The sequence below is a fragment of the Ptychodera flava genome, chromosome 12 (assembly GCF_041260155.1).
Source record: "Ptychodera flava strain L36383 chromosome 12, AS_Pfla_20210202, whole genome shotgun sequence".
Taxonomy (NCBI): Eukaryota; Metazoa; Hemichordata; class Enteropneusta; family Ptychoderidae; genus Ptychodera; species Ptychodera flava.
The window spans coordinates 13112704-13130954 of record NC_091939.1 but is presented as its reverse complement, the minus strand read 5'-3'; the positions used below and the strand labels follow the sequence as shown (position 1 = coordinate 13130954).

Sequence of the window (18251 nt, the reverse complement as noted above, 5' to 3'; positions counted from 1 at the left end):
CTTCGTTGATAAAGCGTGATTTACCTTGTAATTTATTTACCCAGTTATACCCATCAACAGCATTAATCTCATCTGAAGTAGGAACAGTAGATGAAGATGTATAAATGGCCATAGTGATAAGAGGAAGAATATTCAATGACCGTGAGAAATTACAACTACTACTACTACTACTACTACTACTACTACTAGTACTACTACTACCACTAATAATAATAATAATGATGATAATTATAATGATGATGATATTAATAATCCATTTCAAGTAGTGTTGTATGATTTTCTAAATGGTTCTATTAAACAGAAAGGCTTGATTTTTGTCCGTGGGAGAAATTTTAGCCAATGTGAACTCTCAGGCTTGTATGTGTATTGACTCAGCAATTCCAATGTCATTCTTAACTGAGCTTGAAAGTAACTAGCAGACTAAAGAGGTTTTGATTAATTTGATGGACAAGTAGATAATTCACCATACAGGTAGTTATTCGCATTTTTCATATACAAACTTTAGTTTGGGCCTGATCAATAAAAGATAGACTTTGTTTTTTGTTTTTCTAAAATGAATATGCTGTCATATTTAGAATAACCTGTTTTTAGAAGGAAAAAAGACTGTCAGGTTGTAGCATCAATTCTTAGCCGACAAGATTTCAATTGCTTTTATAACATTCATCTTTTTTGCAGTTCATCTTTCTTTTTTCTGCAAATGTTATGTATATCGTCTCAGTGTGGGCACAGCAAATTGATGTGTCTGTCTTGTGTATTAAAACAACTTATCAAATTAATTTTTTTACATTATTTTGAAAGGTTATTATTAGACGTAAACTTTGTCTGGCTAATTTATCCACTTCAAAATGCCATTCAGTTGCCTGGATTCGGTCATTACTGAATTACCTGCAAAATGAAAGCTGTTCATACAAAAGCATACAATATTTACAGATAAATTAAGCAATGATTAGGTGTAATTGATCACTTGTGTCAATATTTATTCCCTTATCAATACGATCTATTTCTACAATTTAGGTTGTTCAGTTCCATTGAAGACCCTTGATGTCTATCAGCCTTTGTTTTTATATTTGTTGTGTTTTTGTGATTCTGCTTTTATAATATTCACATTTTCTCAGGGCAATTTTGTGCCTTTATCTGCTTTCTTCTGAGAGGTTAAAGTTTGCAAACACCCCAGGTTGAGTTCAGTACTATGTCCAGGCTAGACTATTATCATTCGCTAGTTCATTTGGACTTTTTAGGTCCTCTGTTGAAAGCAAAGCAGTAGTCTAGAAATGGACAAGGGAATGTATCAGTTTGAAATATCAAAATTACACTTACAATTTCAAATTAATTTCAACTTCAACATTTTTTGAGATTTTATGGGCAGCGAACCAACATTTGACAAAATGCAACTTGGTAAAATAAATAAACTTGGCATTATAAAGTTGAGTAAAGAAGCTTTTGGATGGTACAAGTATAACTACAATCCAAATATATTTTTAATAAGAAATGCAAAAATTAATCACATGCAACAGTCAAATTAAATACATCTCATGCAGTAGTGAATTTAATCTGCAAAATTTTTAATATCATCAAGAACATAAATATGATGGCATTATGCTGTCTGTTCAATAATATGGCCCTTCAAAGACATCACACAAGCTCAGGAATATGCGGTGCTGTTTTGAGTCATCTTTCATAATCTCATAGCTCTTCAAGTAGGCACTGTAATGTCTGCTCATCAATAGCTATTCAGGAATGCCATTCTGCTGAAATGTGAAACTACCCGTTGAAAAAACTGCAGAGACAGGCAAATTAGACCCAGTGAGACTTCGGTCTGTCAGCAATGCAACATGAACAGATCTCTTGAAGTAGCATTTGTGGGACCCATCAGTGTGCCAGCAATGAATCATAAAGTTTTACCATGATCTCTACTACCTCCATGGTTTTACTGAAGCAGACTTTGATAAGGATTTTGGTAACATGTACATTGTATTGCTGTGAAATGACTTCAGTGTTGATTATTAAACGGTGAAATGATTGAATGGCAGTTGTGGATGCACCAGTCATGCTTTTAGATTTCATTGAACACATAGCGCTTGTGATTTGATGCCCTTTGACAATGTTGTCAGCAGACAAATTTACAAAACAATGAGACCGGTTTATTATCTGGCTGTGTTTGTATCTGAGTATCAAAGCTGCCTTGTCCCACAAGTGATACTGTTAGTCTGTTTTGATAGATTTCATCACCTGAAGTCTAGTGCATCAGTGTCTTTCCCACAAGAATACATACTGCATATTCTGAACTTGAGTGAAACTCCTGCCAGGTTCCCAGAATGTAGGTCACAAGATCAATCTAAGACCTCAAAAGAATGGGCTACATACACATGCAAACGAGGGTTTGCAACAGGAAATTAGAACACTATGCAGTTGCTCAGTATTAACTTCATTTTAGAAATCTGTCATCAGTGAGCTAGAATATACATTTGTCTTCAGTGAGCAGAAAACTAAATTGATGTATGCGTGTGAGTAAATGCCAGTCAATTGTATTAATCATGTGTGGTATTCTGGGTGGTCAGTTTGAATCATAAGTGTGCTGACTTATTTGTAGTGACGCATGCAGGTTTTGCCCTTGTCATAATTCTAGTTATATATATTAGTAACTGTATGTACATTTGTCATCTGTGCCAAATGACTTCAATTGTGGAATAAACGCCTGGTATTGTGACAATGAGATATCATGAATTTGAACCTTGTGAGAAATATTTCATGTCGAGGTGACTTTTTTCTTCCCTTGGTGGTTGACCTTTAACACTGCCAGATATATGAGACAGTGCAGTATTGTTGATCAATAAAATTAAATGGTAGCAGATGAGTGATATGTTCAATGCATGGCTGTGATACGAAGGCTATACCTAAGGCTGGTCTAGAATCTAGTCATGGTTTATAATCCTTTCACCCCCAGTTCCCTGTATACAGGTCCAACTTTACCATAGAAAACAATGGATTTGGGACAAACCATGGTGGTGAAAGGGTTACAAGGTAGATCCATAGCATGAATCAAGTCCTGTGGGAGATCCTAGACACCCTCCAAACTTGATTGCTGGATAGTATGCCCATGCTATGACGATCAAATATTTGATTTTACATACAGTTAAAGAGACTAGGAATAGGAGAGTATAATTCGCATGCACCAGCGTTCTTAGTACAGTCAGTTTAAGACTTCTATGTGCGAATATTCTAGCATGAAAGTTCCACATGTTTATCATGTTATGTGTATGTGTATTCCATCAGACTATGAGTGTGTTGTGAATACATCTGCTTTCTCCTTTGCAGAGAGAACTTGACAGCGCAGCCACAGACCTTGCCAATCGACAAGATGAGAGTGATTCATCCAGAAAACGGCTGGTGGAGCAGTCAAGAGAATTCAAGAAAAATACCCCCGAGGTAATCTTTACTATAATGCTGAACAGCCACTGTTGAGTTACTGACTGTGGTGTAGGGCCCATGTTGTGATCTCCAGAATCCTCTGTGTTGAGCCTCAACTGATTGCTATCATCAAATTTACCTTTGAAATTCCCGTTATCAAAACAGAATCATGTTAAATACAACATTAATGCCAACCGTTACATTTTAATAGTTGATGTTTTAGTGTGTTTATCAACCACAATCTGACCTATCCACCTGATACTGTTAAAGCACAGGCAGCATTTATTGTAAAAAGATTTTGAAAAATGTAAGGTGATACTGGCTGCTGTCTGAGAGAGTTATGGATAATGTCTTGGAATCCTGTGCAGCGTATGTACATTAAACACTAGATATAGTTGTACTTAAATGCTATCTTCATGTAGATCCATAATCTAATTGTACCAAAAAAATATTAAATGATTATATGTTCAGTAAACACCTGGGTTTACTTGTTGTCAAAAGTTTTGATAACTTTATAAAATATTCAGAACTAGTTATTCCCATAAATATTTATCTGAAGAGAAAGGTTTCAGGGTCTGAAAGCAAATTGACATAGTTTCAATAAGTTATGACCCTGAAACTTTACTTTTTTTCAGGCAAAAATTTAATGCTAAACCTGTAATAAATTTAGGCAGTGTGTAATTGCCTGTTTTATTACCCCATGATACCCAATTTCCTATTAAGACATTATAAATGTTTTTTTCTTTCAAACATGACAAAATTGCAAACTTGTTTATTTTTTTCCACAGTGAATAATACTCTCACCCTGTTTCCTTTTGCCCTCTCAGTGATCCAAAATAGCTGTAGAAAGCAAAAGGATTGTTCATTAACAGAGCCCCTACACTCCTGGAAAGTCCTTGAACATTAAAGCATCCTGGGAAGTCATGGAAAAATCCTTGAAAATTGAACTGAGCCCTGGAAAGTCCTGGAAAATTGATGATCTGCCCAAAATTTTCAATAATAGGACGATCTGTCGTGATATGGAAAAATTGATATATAAAACGAAATATGAAAATGACATATTGTAGAAAATGTATCTGGAAAATACATGTAGTTGATAGGACCTGAAAAAGTACTTGAAAATAGCTATAAAAAGTAACTGAAAGTCCTCAAATTTTATGTAACTTAGAGTGTATGGACCTTGTTGTATCAAAGTGTGGATTGAGAGGTTTGAACAACAAGTATTATGTTTACATCGATTGTGAATAATACCATAGCACATCGTCCAGAAAGTGAATTAGTGCCATGAAGGCTGACGGAATTTTAATACCCAGGTTTGAATGCAAGCAACTCATTCTGCTGTATTATGCCAGTGGACTTACAGCTCATATTTTTCTGCTTTTGCAAAAAAGCTAATATATCACGAGATTGAAATGAAAGCAAAAGACAGAAAATTTGCATGATGACCTTAGACACAATACCGTGGATAGGCCTAAGTACACTCAGCAGTAATCCAAAATGCATACTTTTATGTGATCACTATATAAATGAAGAGACAATATTTCTCCATGAAGCTGTGTCATGTGTACATGTGCTACACTTGTGTCAATACTGGTGTATTTTTTTTGCAAATGTTACGGAGAATCAACAACCCCAGAAACAGATAAATGTGCGCATGCATTATAATTGTAACATAACCAGAGTGATTGTATAGTTCCTGTCCATAAGATTTATTCTGTAAGGGTATTATTATTAAATAAGTCCTATTTAATATTTGTTTGTCATTTCCAAGGGAGCCTTGGTAGAATATACAGTGTGATCGCTAGGAGAGCTTCTCTAGGTGTATAAACAAATGATCGCGGAGGTCACATTTGATATCTACTGACAAGGGATATCAGTTTTTGGAGACATCTGATACTGTCATGAATATTTGGTATTTCTTCATTTCTTGTAGATTGTTGCATTGGTCCCATTTACGTACTACATATCTCCAAGTTGTTCTTTGGTTGATCTGTTTTTAACACCTTCATGTATTGTTTACTGCACATTATAATCCTCATCTTGACAACTGAGAGACGAATTCCTGCGGCCTGCCACAATTTTTCCTAGCACAGTGGAGTGGAAAATGCTAATATGAAAGGTCACATCAAAGGTCAACCAATGATCAATTGTGTACAATTGTGTCATTGCATAATGCCTAAGGACCATTTTCGTATTGATTACATGAAGAAAGTATCCCAACGTAGCGTGGTAGAATTCTTTCTGCTTCTTTGGTGATGTCTCCAGTTTCTTAAAGATGGACACCAGACTGTTTGTCCTGACAATAAGTTGTTTTCTTACTCCACAGGACATCAGGAAAATGGTGGCACCACTTTTGAAAAGTTTCCAGCTGGAAGTTGATGCCCTGTCCAAGAGAAGCAAGGCAGCTGAAGCAGCTTTCCTTTCAGTGTATAAGAAATTTATTGATGTGCCAGGTAAGATAAAACAGATAGAAAACAAATCTGTGTTTTTCCCAATAACATCTTCATTTCATCTTTGGGTGATGGGTAGATTGGTGTTTATGTTCTCTGTTACGTAACAAACAAAACAAGTATCAGTTGTTTACTTCTTTGTTATCAACTGATCCCAAACCATGGTCATCGGGTTTTGATTTGAAAGGCTGCAGTGCTGACATTCGTCTGTTTTCCAACAGAGAACCTTGAAAGATGGGACCACATTCTGTTATGACTGCAATATTCTGTGTTGCCTTATATGGTTGACCCCCAGAGGTCTAGCAAGCTTGTCTGTGATTGGTCCACGTCTTGTTACATTTATTTGGTTGACCAATCTGTGAACCTTTACATTACTTTCATGAGATATATTATTATAACCAATGAGATTATATTTTATACATATTTAGTTGACCAATCTGTGAACTTATACAGCATGTGCATTAACTGTTACAACCAATAAGAAAACATTTTTATAATTAACAAAGTATATTTCAGAAAGATTGAAAAAAATGTTCAGACAACTAAAAATATTATCCACCCCTCTTTTGTTTAATTTTGAGTTGTTGGAACAAAACAAGGCTAAGGAAGACATAAAAGAAAATGTGTGTAATTTATGAAAAGATAACAGAATAAAAACTTGACGAATCAGTGCATTAAACGTTTGTCATATGCCAGAAATTGTCTTTGAGCACCAGCAACCAAGCTATAACTGATATGCTTTCGCGAATATGTACAATACGATGATGTATCAATCACTTGTAAGCCCGGAAATTATACTTCTTAATTATTTTTGTTATGCCCGAGGGTACATGCATGCACTAGTGCTTTTAGTACAGACAATTACAATATTGATAGATCTCCCTGCTGGAAAACAAATTAAAACAAATACATTAAAGTATACAAGACTGACTTTTCCCCCTCCTTAGTTTGGCTTTGCTAGTTACTGTATCACCTGCTTACTAGTAACATTGATTCAATGCAGGCTCAACCCTTTCTTTGGTTCTGATTTGCGTTAAGTTTGAACATTAATTGAAAAAGCCAGATTTCAATGTGATAAGATGACAGTGTTTTGATATCCCAGCGAAGTGATGTTTGCGTATCATATCCCTTAATAGTTATGTGACCATGCTGGCTACATCAAGTTTGCCCTGTTGTACTAGCATGCACACAACATTTTAGATAAATTTGTATACCGTATACAGTAAGGATGTAAATTGTTCATTTCATTGATTATATTGAAAAATTCATCATTCATGCAATTTATTTCTTAAATACACTGTACAAATCTGAAAAAACCTGTTGTATGTTTTCATTATGTCTAGCAGAACCTTACAATAATTAATAAGACCAAAAAAGGAAATTTTTATCAAAACCTCTTCTCTGTTATGATCACCTTGATGCACAGATTGAGAGGTTCCAGACTTTGCATCAGATAGGGAATCTTCCTTGAATGTAGCAGTGATACATAGATACCTGTTATTTATAAAGCCCATAAGCTGTTTGTCTCAGTACAGTGTTTAGACATATGTATGAAATGTCTAGTGTTGTTTGTCTACCAGTTCTGTACAGTTGATAAAATATAATTTCCTGTTCTACTATCCAAATTGCGTTGAATTGCCTGTTGTTCAACTTCTCAGCACAGCGTTTAGACATATGTATGAAATGTCCAATGTTAGTGTTGACGACTGAATGTACAGGGAGGACTGGAATTACTCACAACAGCATCTTACTTTGCCTTCAACACACATGGTAGTAATACCTTGTATTTCAACACACTCTTATTGGAGTATAACAAGAAAATGTACTTTCCTATGGAACAAAAATAATGACAATCATCAGACAATGTTATGAATGAAAATATTATCTGACATTACAGCTATTGTTCTGTTAAGCCTACAAAGTCATCAGAGTTTCAAGAGAAAAGTAAATTTAATTAGAAACCCTTTTGAAGTATAAGAAAGTCCTATGTATGTGCTGTTGATCTACTGTGCTGCAGTAGATGTTGTATTGTTTTTAATGTCTCAGGGGTGAATTTGTGAATTAGAACTCATGAGACAGTGGAAACAAGTTGACAGTGATAACAGCAGGCTGACAAATGGTCCTATTTACTCTACCAAATAGGGTACCTTATCACTTTTAAAAGTAATTTCCACTCGATCAAGGGGATGATGATGTCATCTAAAGTCTTATTTATCCTGTCCGGAGTAGAGGGTTTGTTATCTTTGAAGGTCACACAGCGAGAAATTTACCTGTCGGAATTTTGTTGATTTTAATTACGAGTTTAAGAAAATTCATCCGTCAAAACTTGACCAGAAATTTTACCCCAGGTCAGTTGCAGCAATATGTTGTTGTTGAGTGTGTAAATGAGTGCAGTTCAGAGGAACACGATTGGTTGAAGCATGCATGTACTGTATATGTTGGCCATGACATTGAAATGTTTGTAGCAGGCATTTTATTTAGGGAACGCATTGAAGTAGACAGCTGCTGCCCTCCAAAGGCACCTGGCGTGTTCTTCCCTTTGTTATGGTGTTTTGCATGCTGGCACACAAGTTACTAATGTGAAAGAAAACTAGTCTTTCTTGTTTCGTGCGTCAAGTATAGGCCCGGGTCAGACGTTGGAAGCTCTCAACTTTAAGAACAATGGCCTTGCAATTTTTGTGGGAAGACATAATGCACTGAAGCCTTCCGCTAGACTGAAACAGAATAAGAAGTAAGGTCAATTAGGGTTTTGAACCAAAGACTTTGAAGTGAACATAATTTAACAAATGCAACACTGATATTAATTCAATGTTAATCAAGTTTAATCGTATATTACATTGCTAACATGTGAACTATGGTCAAACCATAATCCTTGTACAAGGCAGGTATAGGACTGCTCATGTATTGGATGTAAGTATGGTGTATGGATATGTAAATCTTCAGATATTTTGTAAGTTTTTCACAAATCTAACATGCATTTAAGCTTGGTCTTTTATTGGACTTATACCATTAGTTGTTCTTCAAATAAGAATATGAAAATAATCAAATTTTGTTAAAATTTTGTTTAACTGTGATTATTTTAAAATCGCACTCTTACTAATTGAATCCTTAATTTTATGTGTGACTTTAATCATCTAGTGATATCAACACACAGTTAATCCACATACTTGTCAAATTCTTGGCCCAGTCCCTCTCCTGGTATTGTCCACTTGTCTAGTCCTAAGGTGTCTTTCATGAATAATAAATAAACATGTTCTCACCAAGAGTATATTCCAATTTTATTACAGCTTTGTATAGGCTCATTGTTCTGTATTTTTGCCAATTTTGCCATCAAAAAAAGTAAAGCCTGTATTGTAATTTCGCCATGACTGTGAGTTTCATCATGATCAGTACTTAAACAGAAATTACCGATACATCTTTCAAAATGCAAAGATGAATAGTTTATTCAGTGGTTTTTACCACAAATTTTACTTTTTTTATTAATTTTCTGGTGATAAGAATAGTAAAATCAGGCCATTTGTTTAGCTGTTCAAATAATCAAGTATATCTGTACCACTTCATAATTGTAATAAAATTTACAAATTTTAAACTGTACTAATTCTTTTGTTATTTTAACATTTACCAAACTGCCCCTTTTATAGAAAGCAAGGGAATTAAATTCATCAGGATTTAGGCATTTTAATTGCAGAGTTTTTCATATATTTGTTTGATACAATTTAGCTATACTGTTTAGTTGTTTTGAAGAGCCTAGCAACAGAAATACAGCCTTGTTGTCTCCATATATACGGTACTAGCATGAATTCTCAAAGAGAGGCTTCTCTCATTACTGTTTCACATCATTAAGCAGTCTCTATCTTGCCCAGAGCTTTAACAAAAGTCTCGGCAAGCTGGCTACAAAACACGGCAATGTCAGTAATCTCCCGTCTGGCCAGAACAAAAAGCTTTGTCCCCAGTTGCTCGAGAGAAAGACAGTTTTTCGTCGAGAGACAGCAATGACGTGGGATTGCGATCACATTATGTGTACCTATCTGCCATAACAATGCAAATTCATGGTGATTGCGGTATTGATTTATTGATTTGCATATATTATTGATTTATTGATCAGTGCACAGTATTGAGTTATTGATTAGTGTGCGTTAACGATTGATGCTGGCTCATGTAATTTAATTCCCGGGCAATAATGAATCATGAGCAAAACGGGGTGACAAAAAATTTCAAAGTCCACGCACAAATAATGGAATCCCTCCGAAGTCTGGAAAGAGCCGGCAGCTATTTGACAAGCCAGGCTGAGAAAAATAAATGTTAGACATGGGAGCATTCCTTGGATTCAACCACACCATGGATGATTTATGGATATGAATCAAAAGTGCAAGCTGCATTTCAAACCGAATTAGACGTAAAATTTTACGGCCTTTGATTCTGCATGTTGCGATATATCTGCATTTGAGGAGTACGAAACAGGAAAAGTGAAAATAATATAAAAACTTGCAGTGAAGAATCTAAGCAAAAGTTGAGTAGCACATAAATCATACTGATGATCTTGAGTGAAATTTTGTCCAGTCATTAAATAGTTTTGTTTACAATTGTGATGTTTAACTGTTTTGGGAATTTTGTGAATTGTTGTTCAGCTTCCCCAGGGTTCATAATTTGCCCGGTGTTGGAACTTTAGAGTGCTAGTATTGCACTAGTTCTGAAAATTTGTGTTGATAAGGTCTCAGTAACAAGTCAACAATTACGTTAAGTAATAGATACAATTAGGTTTTGTTCATAAAGGAAATACATCACTTTCAGAGTACGCAGAAAGCTTCAGTTGCTATGTGGAACACTATAGTGCTGATGAAATTCACAAAGGCCTGTGTTGGCACCATATTGTCTCATCAGTAAATTTTCCCACCAGATTACAATTATCACACCTCCATAATCCTCTTACAGACTAAAACAAAGGTGATCCCTGAGATCACGCAAAGTGCCTTTAAGAAGTACAGCCGATGTCCTAAGTTTGTACAATGATTGTTGATTTTCACGTATCAGGGTTCAAAATTGATGTACACTGTACTTTTCTGTTCAAAAAAGTGCAAGCTTTTTAATTTTGACAGTCAAATGAAAATATTGAATGCCTTTTAAACCATCAGTATTTACCAAGAAGGGTTTGAAACTCACAGAAATACTGATAGCCCTTTGAAATACTTGTACCCTTTGAGTGCTGTAAATTTTCCCGCAAAAAATTTTAGTGCAACACTTTACCAATTTTTATGAATTTTTCAGTATTTTTTTATAATTTTGAAGCAAATAAACATCACTTTTCAATGGCTACAGTTGTTTATCAAAATTTTAGCAAAAATCTGAAAAAATTTGACTGGAGTATATTTTGTAAAGGCGACAAAAATTGACTTTGGTGCTCAAAGGGTTAAGTCTAATTTTTTCCATCACTGTGAATCTGTGACTGAAGCAAAGGAAAATTTTTCATGAGGATTCTGACAGCAGTTTCTCCATAGATACAGTCAATGAACTTCTGAAGCCGTTAATTCTAAGTAACCTTAAACTGAAAGCTAAATGTTTCTCAGTACCTAGCAAAATTGATACATTTTGGAACAGCATGTAGTAGGTTAGTGACATGTCAAAGTTCACGTTTCTGAAGGACAGTTGAACAGCTGATTATGAACATAAAATTTATTTTTCATTTGACTATCAGCTTCTTTGCCTGCATCGCATTGACCACATATTAAAATTTTAAATTCCGATCCCTATATATATATGCATCCATGTATTTTCATTTTTTCATTTTGTGTTTTGATAGAGATGTCACCTTACTGCGATTTCATCTATCTTGTCGTTTAAATTTTTTCCCCAATCATTTGCAAGACATGAGTGCATGTATTTCAAACCACATCCTAGGTTTTTCCGTGTATTATTACATCAGACTGAGAATGAGTGAACCTGGTTTATGACCAATAATAAAAAGTCTCATATTTGCACATTTATTACAAAGACATTTGTCACACAGTTTGGATCAATAGATTTGTTTTGTCAGCTGGTTTACCCGCTGAAAAAGTAGTAAATTTATACCGATTCATATTTAACAGTACTTTCTCCGGGGTTATCGATCGGAGAAACTTGAGGGAGAATTCACCAACGTATTGGATTTCAATTTGCCTACAACCTGTACAACACACAATTAAGTGTACCTTATCAAATCTGCAGCCAGCGCTGGGAACTGAATGTAGAGAGTGATAAACAATAAAGACTGATAAATGTAGAGTCATGAAAAGCATGTTCAAAAAGCTTTCTCATTGATGGGTTATGTGTTGTTTCAGATACTGGACAGTGATCAACATATTAGATGAAAGTCATCTTCATTTCATCCCATAAATTTTCCTCTTCCTTTATCTCAGTAAAAAATATTTTCACTAAATTCTACATGTACATAAAGTTTTATGACCTTGCAAGTTTTATTCAAGAGCTTTAGAAAACTGTAAACTTAAAAAGACATATGTCATTGAAAAAATCACTTATGTGTTCATCTGCATGGCTATTAAATAGTGTGAAGGGAATTTTGAAACTCGTCTCACTATGTCCTGTGTGAAAGTTTTATTTGATTCATTCCGTGACATTTTACTATAAAACTTGTCTTGGCCATATTGTTTTCGATCGTTTTGTTGGTTCTGTTTATCTGTTAACAGAGTCCCGAGGTTGTCAATCTACTTTTGAATATGTATTGGTGTATTATTTGTGCAGAAAAATTATGCAAAGGTCATGAGAACATGCATGGCTTGGTAGTTTCAAGCAAACATTAGCTGCCAAAATGAATAAAACAGTAAAAAAAAACCAAAATTTGAATTCAGCAAGCAGAGTGGGTTAAAGCCTTCTAGACTGCTATTTTCTGAGAGAGTGATGAGCAATAAATCTTTGACAACTTAGCAGAATTGACATATTCTGTGATTGAAAAACAAATCAGAGGAGAACGAGGAGGAAAAAAAATGAGAGAAGGAGGCCTTCCCTGGCCGTCTCTTCTCACTCCACAAATATCAGACATGCTGGTCAGAATTTCTTCTCTCTGAGACTTTGATGCAGTTTATTGATTTTTTCGATGCAGTGGTAGGGGAGCCCACCTAATCAATACCGGTGATTAGGAAAGAGCCTGTCAAATTGTGATGAATGTTTACTCAACTAGCCAAAACTCATTTACCGAACGCCGTATATTGAAACCATTCATTACTCTGTCAAGATTCAGCTATTATTGATCACTGTTTCTTATATTACCTTAGTCATTTTTTTTTTGAAAAAGGGCATGTTACAGCAAACATGTTTCATACTTGAATGAGGGGGAGGGGGGTGTTATTTGGGAGGGGGTGGTGTTTTTTTAGGAAGAGAGGTGAAACATTTTCTTTCAGATCAGATTTTTAAATGAAGTTATCGATTGGTGCTCTGATTACCAGAGTCTGCTATTGATCGCTGATCAATCAATGCTGTTTCGCATCAAGGTTGTCCTTTATTTATCAATGCCCACTAAAATGTCAGCGGTTGTGCAGCGTTATTGATTGGCCGGCTTTTATTTTCTGGCGACTAATAATATGATCTTTGGTTATTCATCAATGGAGCCAGCAGCTTGCCATGTATAGATTAGTGATCATCGAGCTCAGTATATTTTCCACCTAACCTGCACTGACAAAAAAAAATATATTGCAAATAAAGTAATGAAGGCTTGTTAACAGCGTGAAATGTGTAAGCTAGCTGATGAAATATATGTCCTCCGAATGAATTGTCATGTCGTGTGAAATTTATGGTCTGTGTGTGTATACGGCAACAAAATTGAGACCTGACGCATTGGCAACATAATTTAATGGCCTCAAAATTGTAATGTGTTATTGTCGGGAAATTTATACCTATCAGTGACAACCACCCACATCGTGGCAATCATTACATGATTGAAGTGTTATTCGCTGTTTGAGATAGATTTTATGACGTTCTCTGTGTAGCAATAACCAGAATCAATATAAAAAAAATTAATCGATTTTCATTCCCTGAAAATTCAGCATAAAGTAAATATCTGCGATGCCAGATGCAAGCGATAAAGGTTAATTACATCAACAATAAAAATGTTTGAAAGTTTGGTTTCAAATTTATGATTCTGAGCCAGTGCTGATGAGCGTAAATGTGTTTTTATTTCGCTGATGACCTTTTCCTGCTTTACAAACTTTACAACTTTTAAAAAATTTTACTAGTATCTTTTAAAATTGACATTTTTAATTAAGAAATTTGCCCATGAATAGCTAAAGTGCAATGTCTTTGTGGTCTGGTGTGGTCAAAATTGGAGAGGGACATTTACGAAATAGAATCATGACAGCGTTGGTGTTGGGATTATTTGTAGGTCTCTTTCAGAGCAATTCAGGGTTGTAAATCAAGTGTCCCTGAAGTTTATTTAATAAAACGTACATGAGATTGCCTTTCCTGGGGGCTTGACAAGCTTTATGCTTGCAGGGTTTGCCACATATGTGCCTATCAATATTATTGATAACCTTTGGAGAATTTCCTGCAGCCACACCCAGTCCCTTAATCCAGACTTCTCAATTTTTGGGGTGACCTCAAAGTAATTATCTGACTGTGCAGTTAGTTATGCTGTCATCTATTTTTTTTATGCATGACGAAGTTGAAGTAAATGGCTGCATGCCCACTCATAAATTTATTTGCAGTTTTATAAATCATTGTCTCGTCTCGCCGGATTGGGTCCTGTGAAAAATGTCTGGCCCTTTTATGGAAAAGTTTACAAAACCTGGAATAGCACCAACAAAACGGAATGTTGTAATGGTGTGTACATCCAGGAGAATTGCTGGAAATACACAGGTTTGATGCATTTTAGACATGTAAGCACCTATTTGAACACTGGGCATGCTTGAAGAATTCCTTTATGTGTAAGGTCAAAGGCCACTGACTCAAATTCATCATTGCAAAGTGTAGCTTGTAGGGGGAAAATGTTTCTCACAACCAAAAAGTTTGGTCCAGTGCTGATGTTTTCATGTGAAAGGGGTGACCTGCATAACAAGGAAAAAAGGTCAAATAATTATTAAAGTACAGCTCTATTAGGTACAAGTTTTGTTGTCTTTTCCGTTATTAGTTTGTGAAACACCTTCTTTTTCCACATGGTGTTGAAATGCTTAGTGTTCAACGTCTCAACAAAGCCTTTGTGTATGTCATGTATGTTACTGTTGACAAACTGAACTTAGTCAGGGATTGAATTCATAGAATTCGGCACATTATGCACAGTCCATAGGGTTGACAATGCTAATATATTGTATGCCATCAAACTTCAGGAAGAAGATTATGAAAATGAACTTGTTGTCAAGGTCAAAAGTAATGACAGGCTTGTTGTATTGACAAGTTGAACACCAGGTAATCCAATGCAATTGTGGCAACAGAACAGGAAACTATGTTGATAAAAATAAATCAAAGTTACATGCAATGGAGCTTTAAACAATATTATTGAAAACAATAGAGTTGTTCAAAAGTGTCTTTGCTGGCAGAGTTACAGCATATGTACATGCATCAAATGTGATGGAGGAAGAATAGTGATAATTAGTGGAATACAAATACTATGGATATACTTTCAGCATACAGCTATACTCTGTAACAGTGTTTATGGTGTCAGTCATCTGTCATAATACATACCATCTTTCAATTTCATGCATATTTTACCAAAGTTTAAAATGCTGTTGTTTTAGTTTTTTGGGGTTTTTTTGTCCCAAAACATACCATTAGTACTGACTGAGGTCATACTGCCCTTTGACTAATGTGGCAAGTGCATGTCAAAGGTCATTGAAATGTGTTTCGGAAACGTGATATTTTCAAGCACCTCCTCGGTGTCAGTCAATTAAAAGAGTGCAATCTTGTCCCATGTGTTGGTCATCAGTTTTAACCCTTTCACCCCCAGTTCCCTGTATACAGGTCCAACTTTACCATAGAAAACAATGGATTTGGGACAAACCATGGTGGTGAAAGGGTTAAACCAAAGAAAAATTTTGCAGGAAAGTCCCTTGAAGCCCTTGAAAATGAAATAATCAACCATGATTTTCAAACTTTGTGAAGTGATATGACATGATAGCATTTAAAGTGATATGTACCAAACAATGATACTTAAAAATGATATATCATAATTAAAGCTGCAAGCAGCGTTGGCGGGCCCAAGCGGTTGTGTGTGTGTCATAGACAAACGGTAAATAGCATTACAATAAATTTCAACTGATTATGTGGTCACTTGTAAGCCATACAGACTGATGTGATGACAAGAAAAATAAAGTTTTTTTTCTCATCCTCGCGCATGTCAATTCAGATCTGCTGTGTCCACCTATTTTCTGCTAATGAGGAAATAAATGAAAAAAACTGCAAAAAATACATCACGATAGTGCATGTATAAAACAGAACCGTAAACTAAATAATTGACTGAAAAAAAAACCTGCAAAAAATACATCACGATAGTGCATGTATAAAACAGAACCATAAACTAAATAATTGACACTAACATTCCATTCAGAACTGTACACGTATTTCACTGTTATATTACTCTGTGAAAAATTTGCAAATGTTGCACTAAAAGTCAAACCGCTGAGTCTGTTGCTGTACAAAAATAATAAAGCAACACTGCTGTTCATTTATCTCTGCGTGCATTCATATGTTGTTGCCATTTTTTCCCGCGTTGTTGATTGAAGAATAAATAAAGAAACCCGCGTCACCACATAATTTTTGAAATATGTCTAGGATAACAAAGAAATGTTTTATTTTTCTTGGCATACTAGTTGTTTTGATGACCTGTATACTATGAATTTGAAAATGTTGGGTAGAACAAAAAGGTGTTCTTCAAAACCTAAAGATTCCAAATAATAACTGCAAAAGTTACTGGCAATAACAAAGTATGGAGTTGTCACTCAGGAATAAATGCTAAACATCGTGGTAAAAGTTGAAAATACTGTCTCTTTTATAAGATTACAATTTTTGCAATGAGAAGAGTGGGTAGCTGAACAAATCATAACAGCCTTGAGTACGAATCCTCCTTTTTAAGAGTCAAATAATACTAGTCCTGAGCACTGTTTCTGTTGAGTGAAATGCTCCCTTAGCTGTAACTTTAAAGGCTAGTTATACTTGTCAAAAGTTAGGCGTATGCGATGCAGCTATATTTAATAGTTACAAACCTGTAATCGCTATCAATGCAGTACTGTTCATATCGCTATAGACAACGGCACGAAACCTGCTTCAGCATACCAGTTTTTCAAACGAATTAGATATCCATTTTCATAGCAGTTCAAAAGTAAAATACTCTCAGACTTGAGAAATGTGTGCATTTTAGACTTTCGACACATTTGCTTTACGCTTTAATTTAGCGAGCTTTGGTAGCTCGATGAATTTAGCAAGCGATGCTCGCACAGCGTATCGATGACACTTGGGTCACGGGTCATCATCAAAAACGTCAGAGCGTATTCACGGCGAGCTCGAATAATCATGATAATTTCGGGATCGCAGAAATCATGGATCATAAATCCAAATGTTCATGTCTATTACGTAAAGAGAACCCTAAAATATAAAACACATAATGATTTGATATGGAGAAAGATCTTTTTGTTTCACTGACAGTCAAGTTAAATGCTCAAATATCGCGACAAGACTTGCGCATTGGCACAATATGAATGCGTAAGTACGTCGACTGTACTCGGCGGACGAGCGAGCGCCTTCTCTGAAAATCTGTTCACGATATCACGTCACAATACACTGAAATTTCTTGCGAATTCATCTTTAAGGAGGCCAATTCACACGGGTTCCTAACGTCAGTAAAGATATTTTCTTGTTGGCAGCAATACACCACCAATGTTTCACCCCCTCTACGTTGACAAAAAAGGCGTAAGCTTTTGACCATGCAAATTCCAGTCGACTTTCCTACTCTGATCATAATCTTTCTTTCCATTTTATAGTTCTACTTGCGCTTAGAACCTGTGTTAGGGGTGGTTTCTCCCCATATTGGTGGAGCTTCCTAAGTCAAAAAACGAAAGTTTACCGTTTTTGCTTAGTTTCACCGTCACTACAATCCTTCAGTGTTGACGACGACACTGTAGGCCTACTGCACAGTGCACGGAGTAATCTGTAGGCACATTGTGTGAAGTTGTCCAACCCAAAACTCAGTAACATTTTAGTCAAATAGTCATGGTAAACATATGGGTACTTTTGGTTTGTGAGCTATTTCGTCACAATGGTATTCATTACTGTATGTGTTACAAATACGATCTTCTGACGGGGATGAACAGAGATAAAGCATTACGTCTCAAGTTGAACGCAGGACAGCGCGTGGACAGACTAAGTGATGACATCATAGTGCAATTTTCGATTCGCAGGTTTGGCTAATTTTTGCCTAAA

At 35.5% G+C, this 18251-nt stretch overlaps 1 protein-coding gene across 2 annotated transcripts in view; it reads left to right on the top strand.

Annotated features, from left to right (window-relative positions):
* The window catches only part of LOC139145052 (protein CASP-like), a 49407-nt gene that overhangs the window by 1259 nt on the left and 29897 nt on the right, over positions 1-18251 (top strand). For both annotated transcript variants that reach the window (XM_070715982.1, XM_070715981.1), the window contains exons 2-3: positions 3316-3426; positions 5735-5861. In XM_070715982.1, the coding sequence (XP_070572083.1) occupies positions 3316-3426; positions 5735-5861 (238 nt within the window). The remainder of the gene's footprint in view (positions 1-3315; positions 3427-5734; positions 5862-18251) is intronic.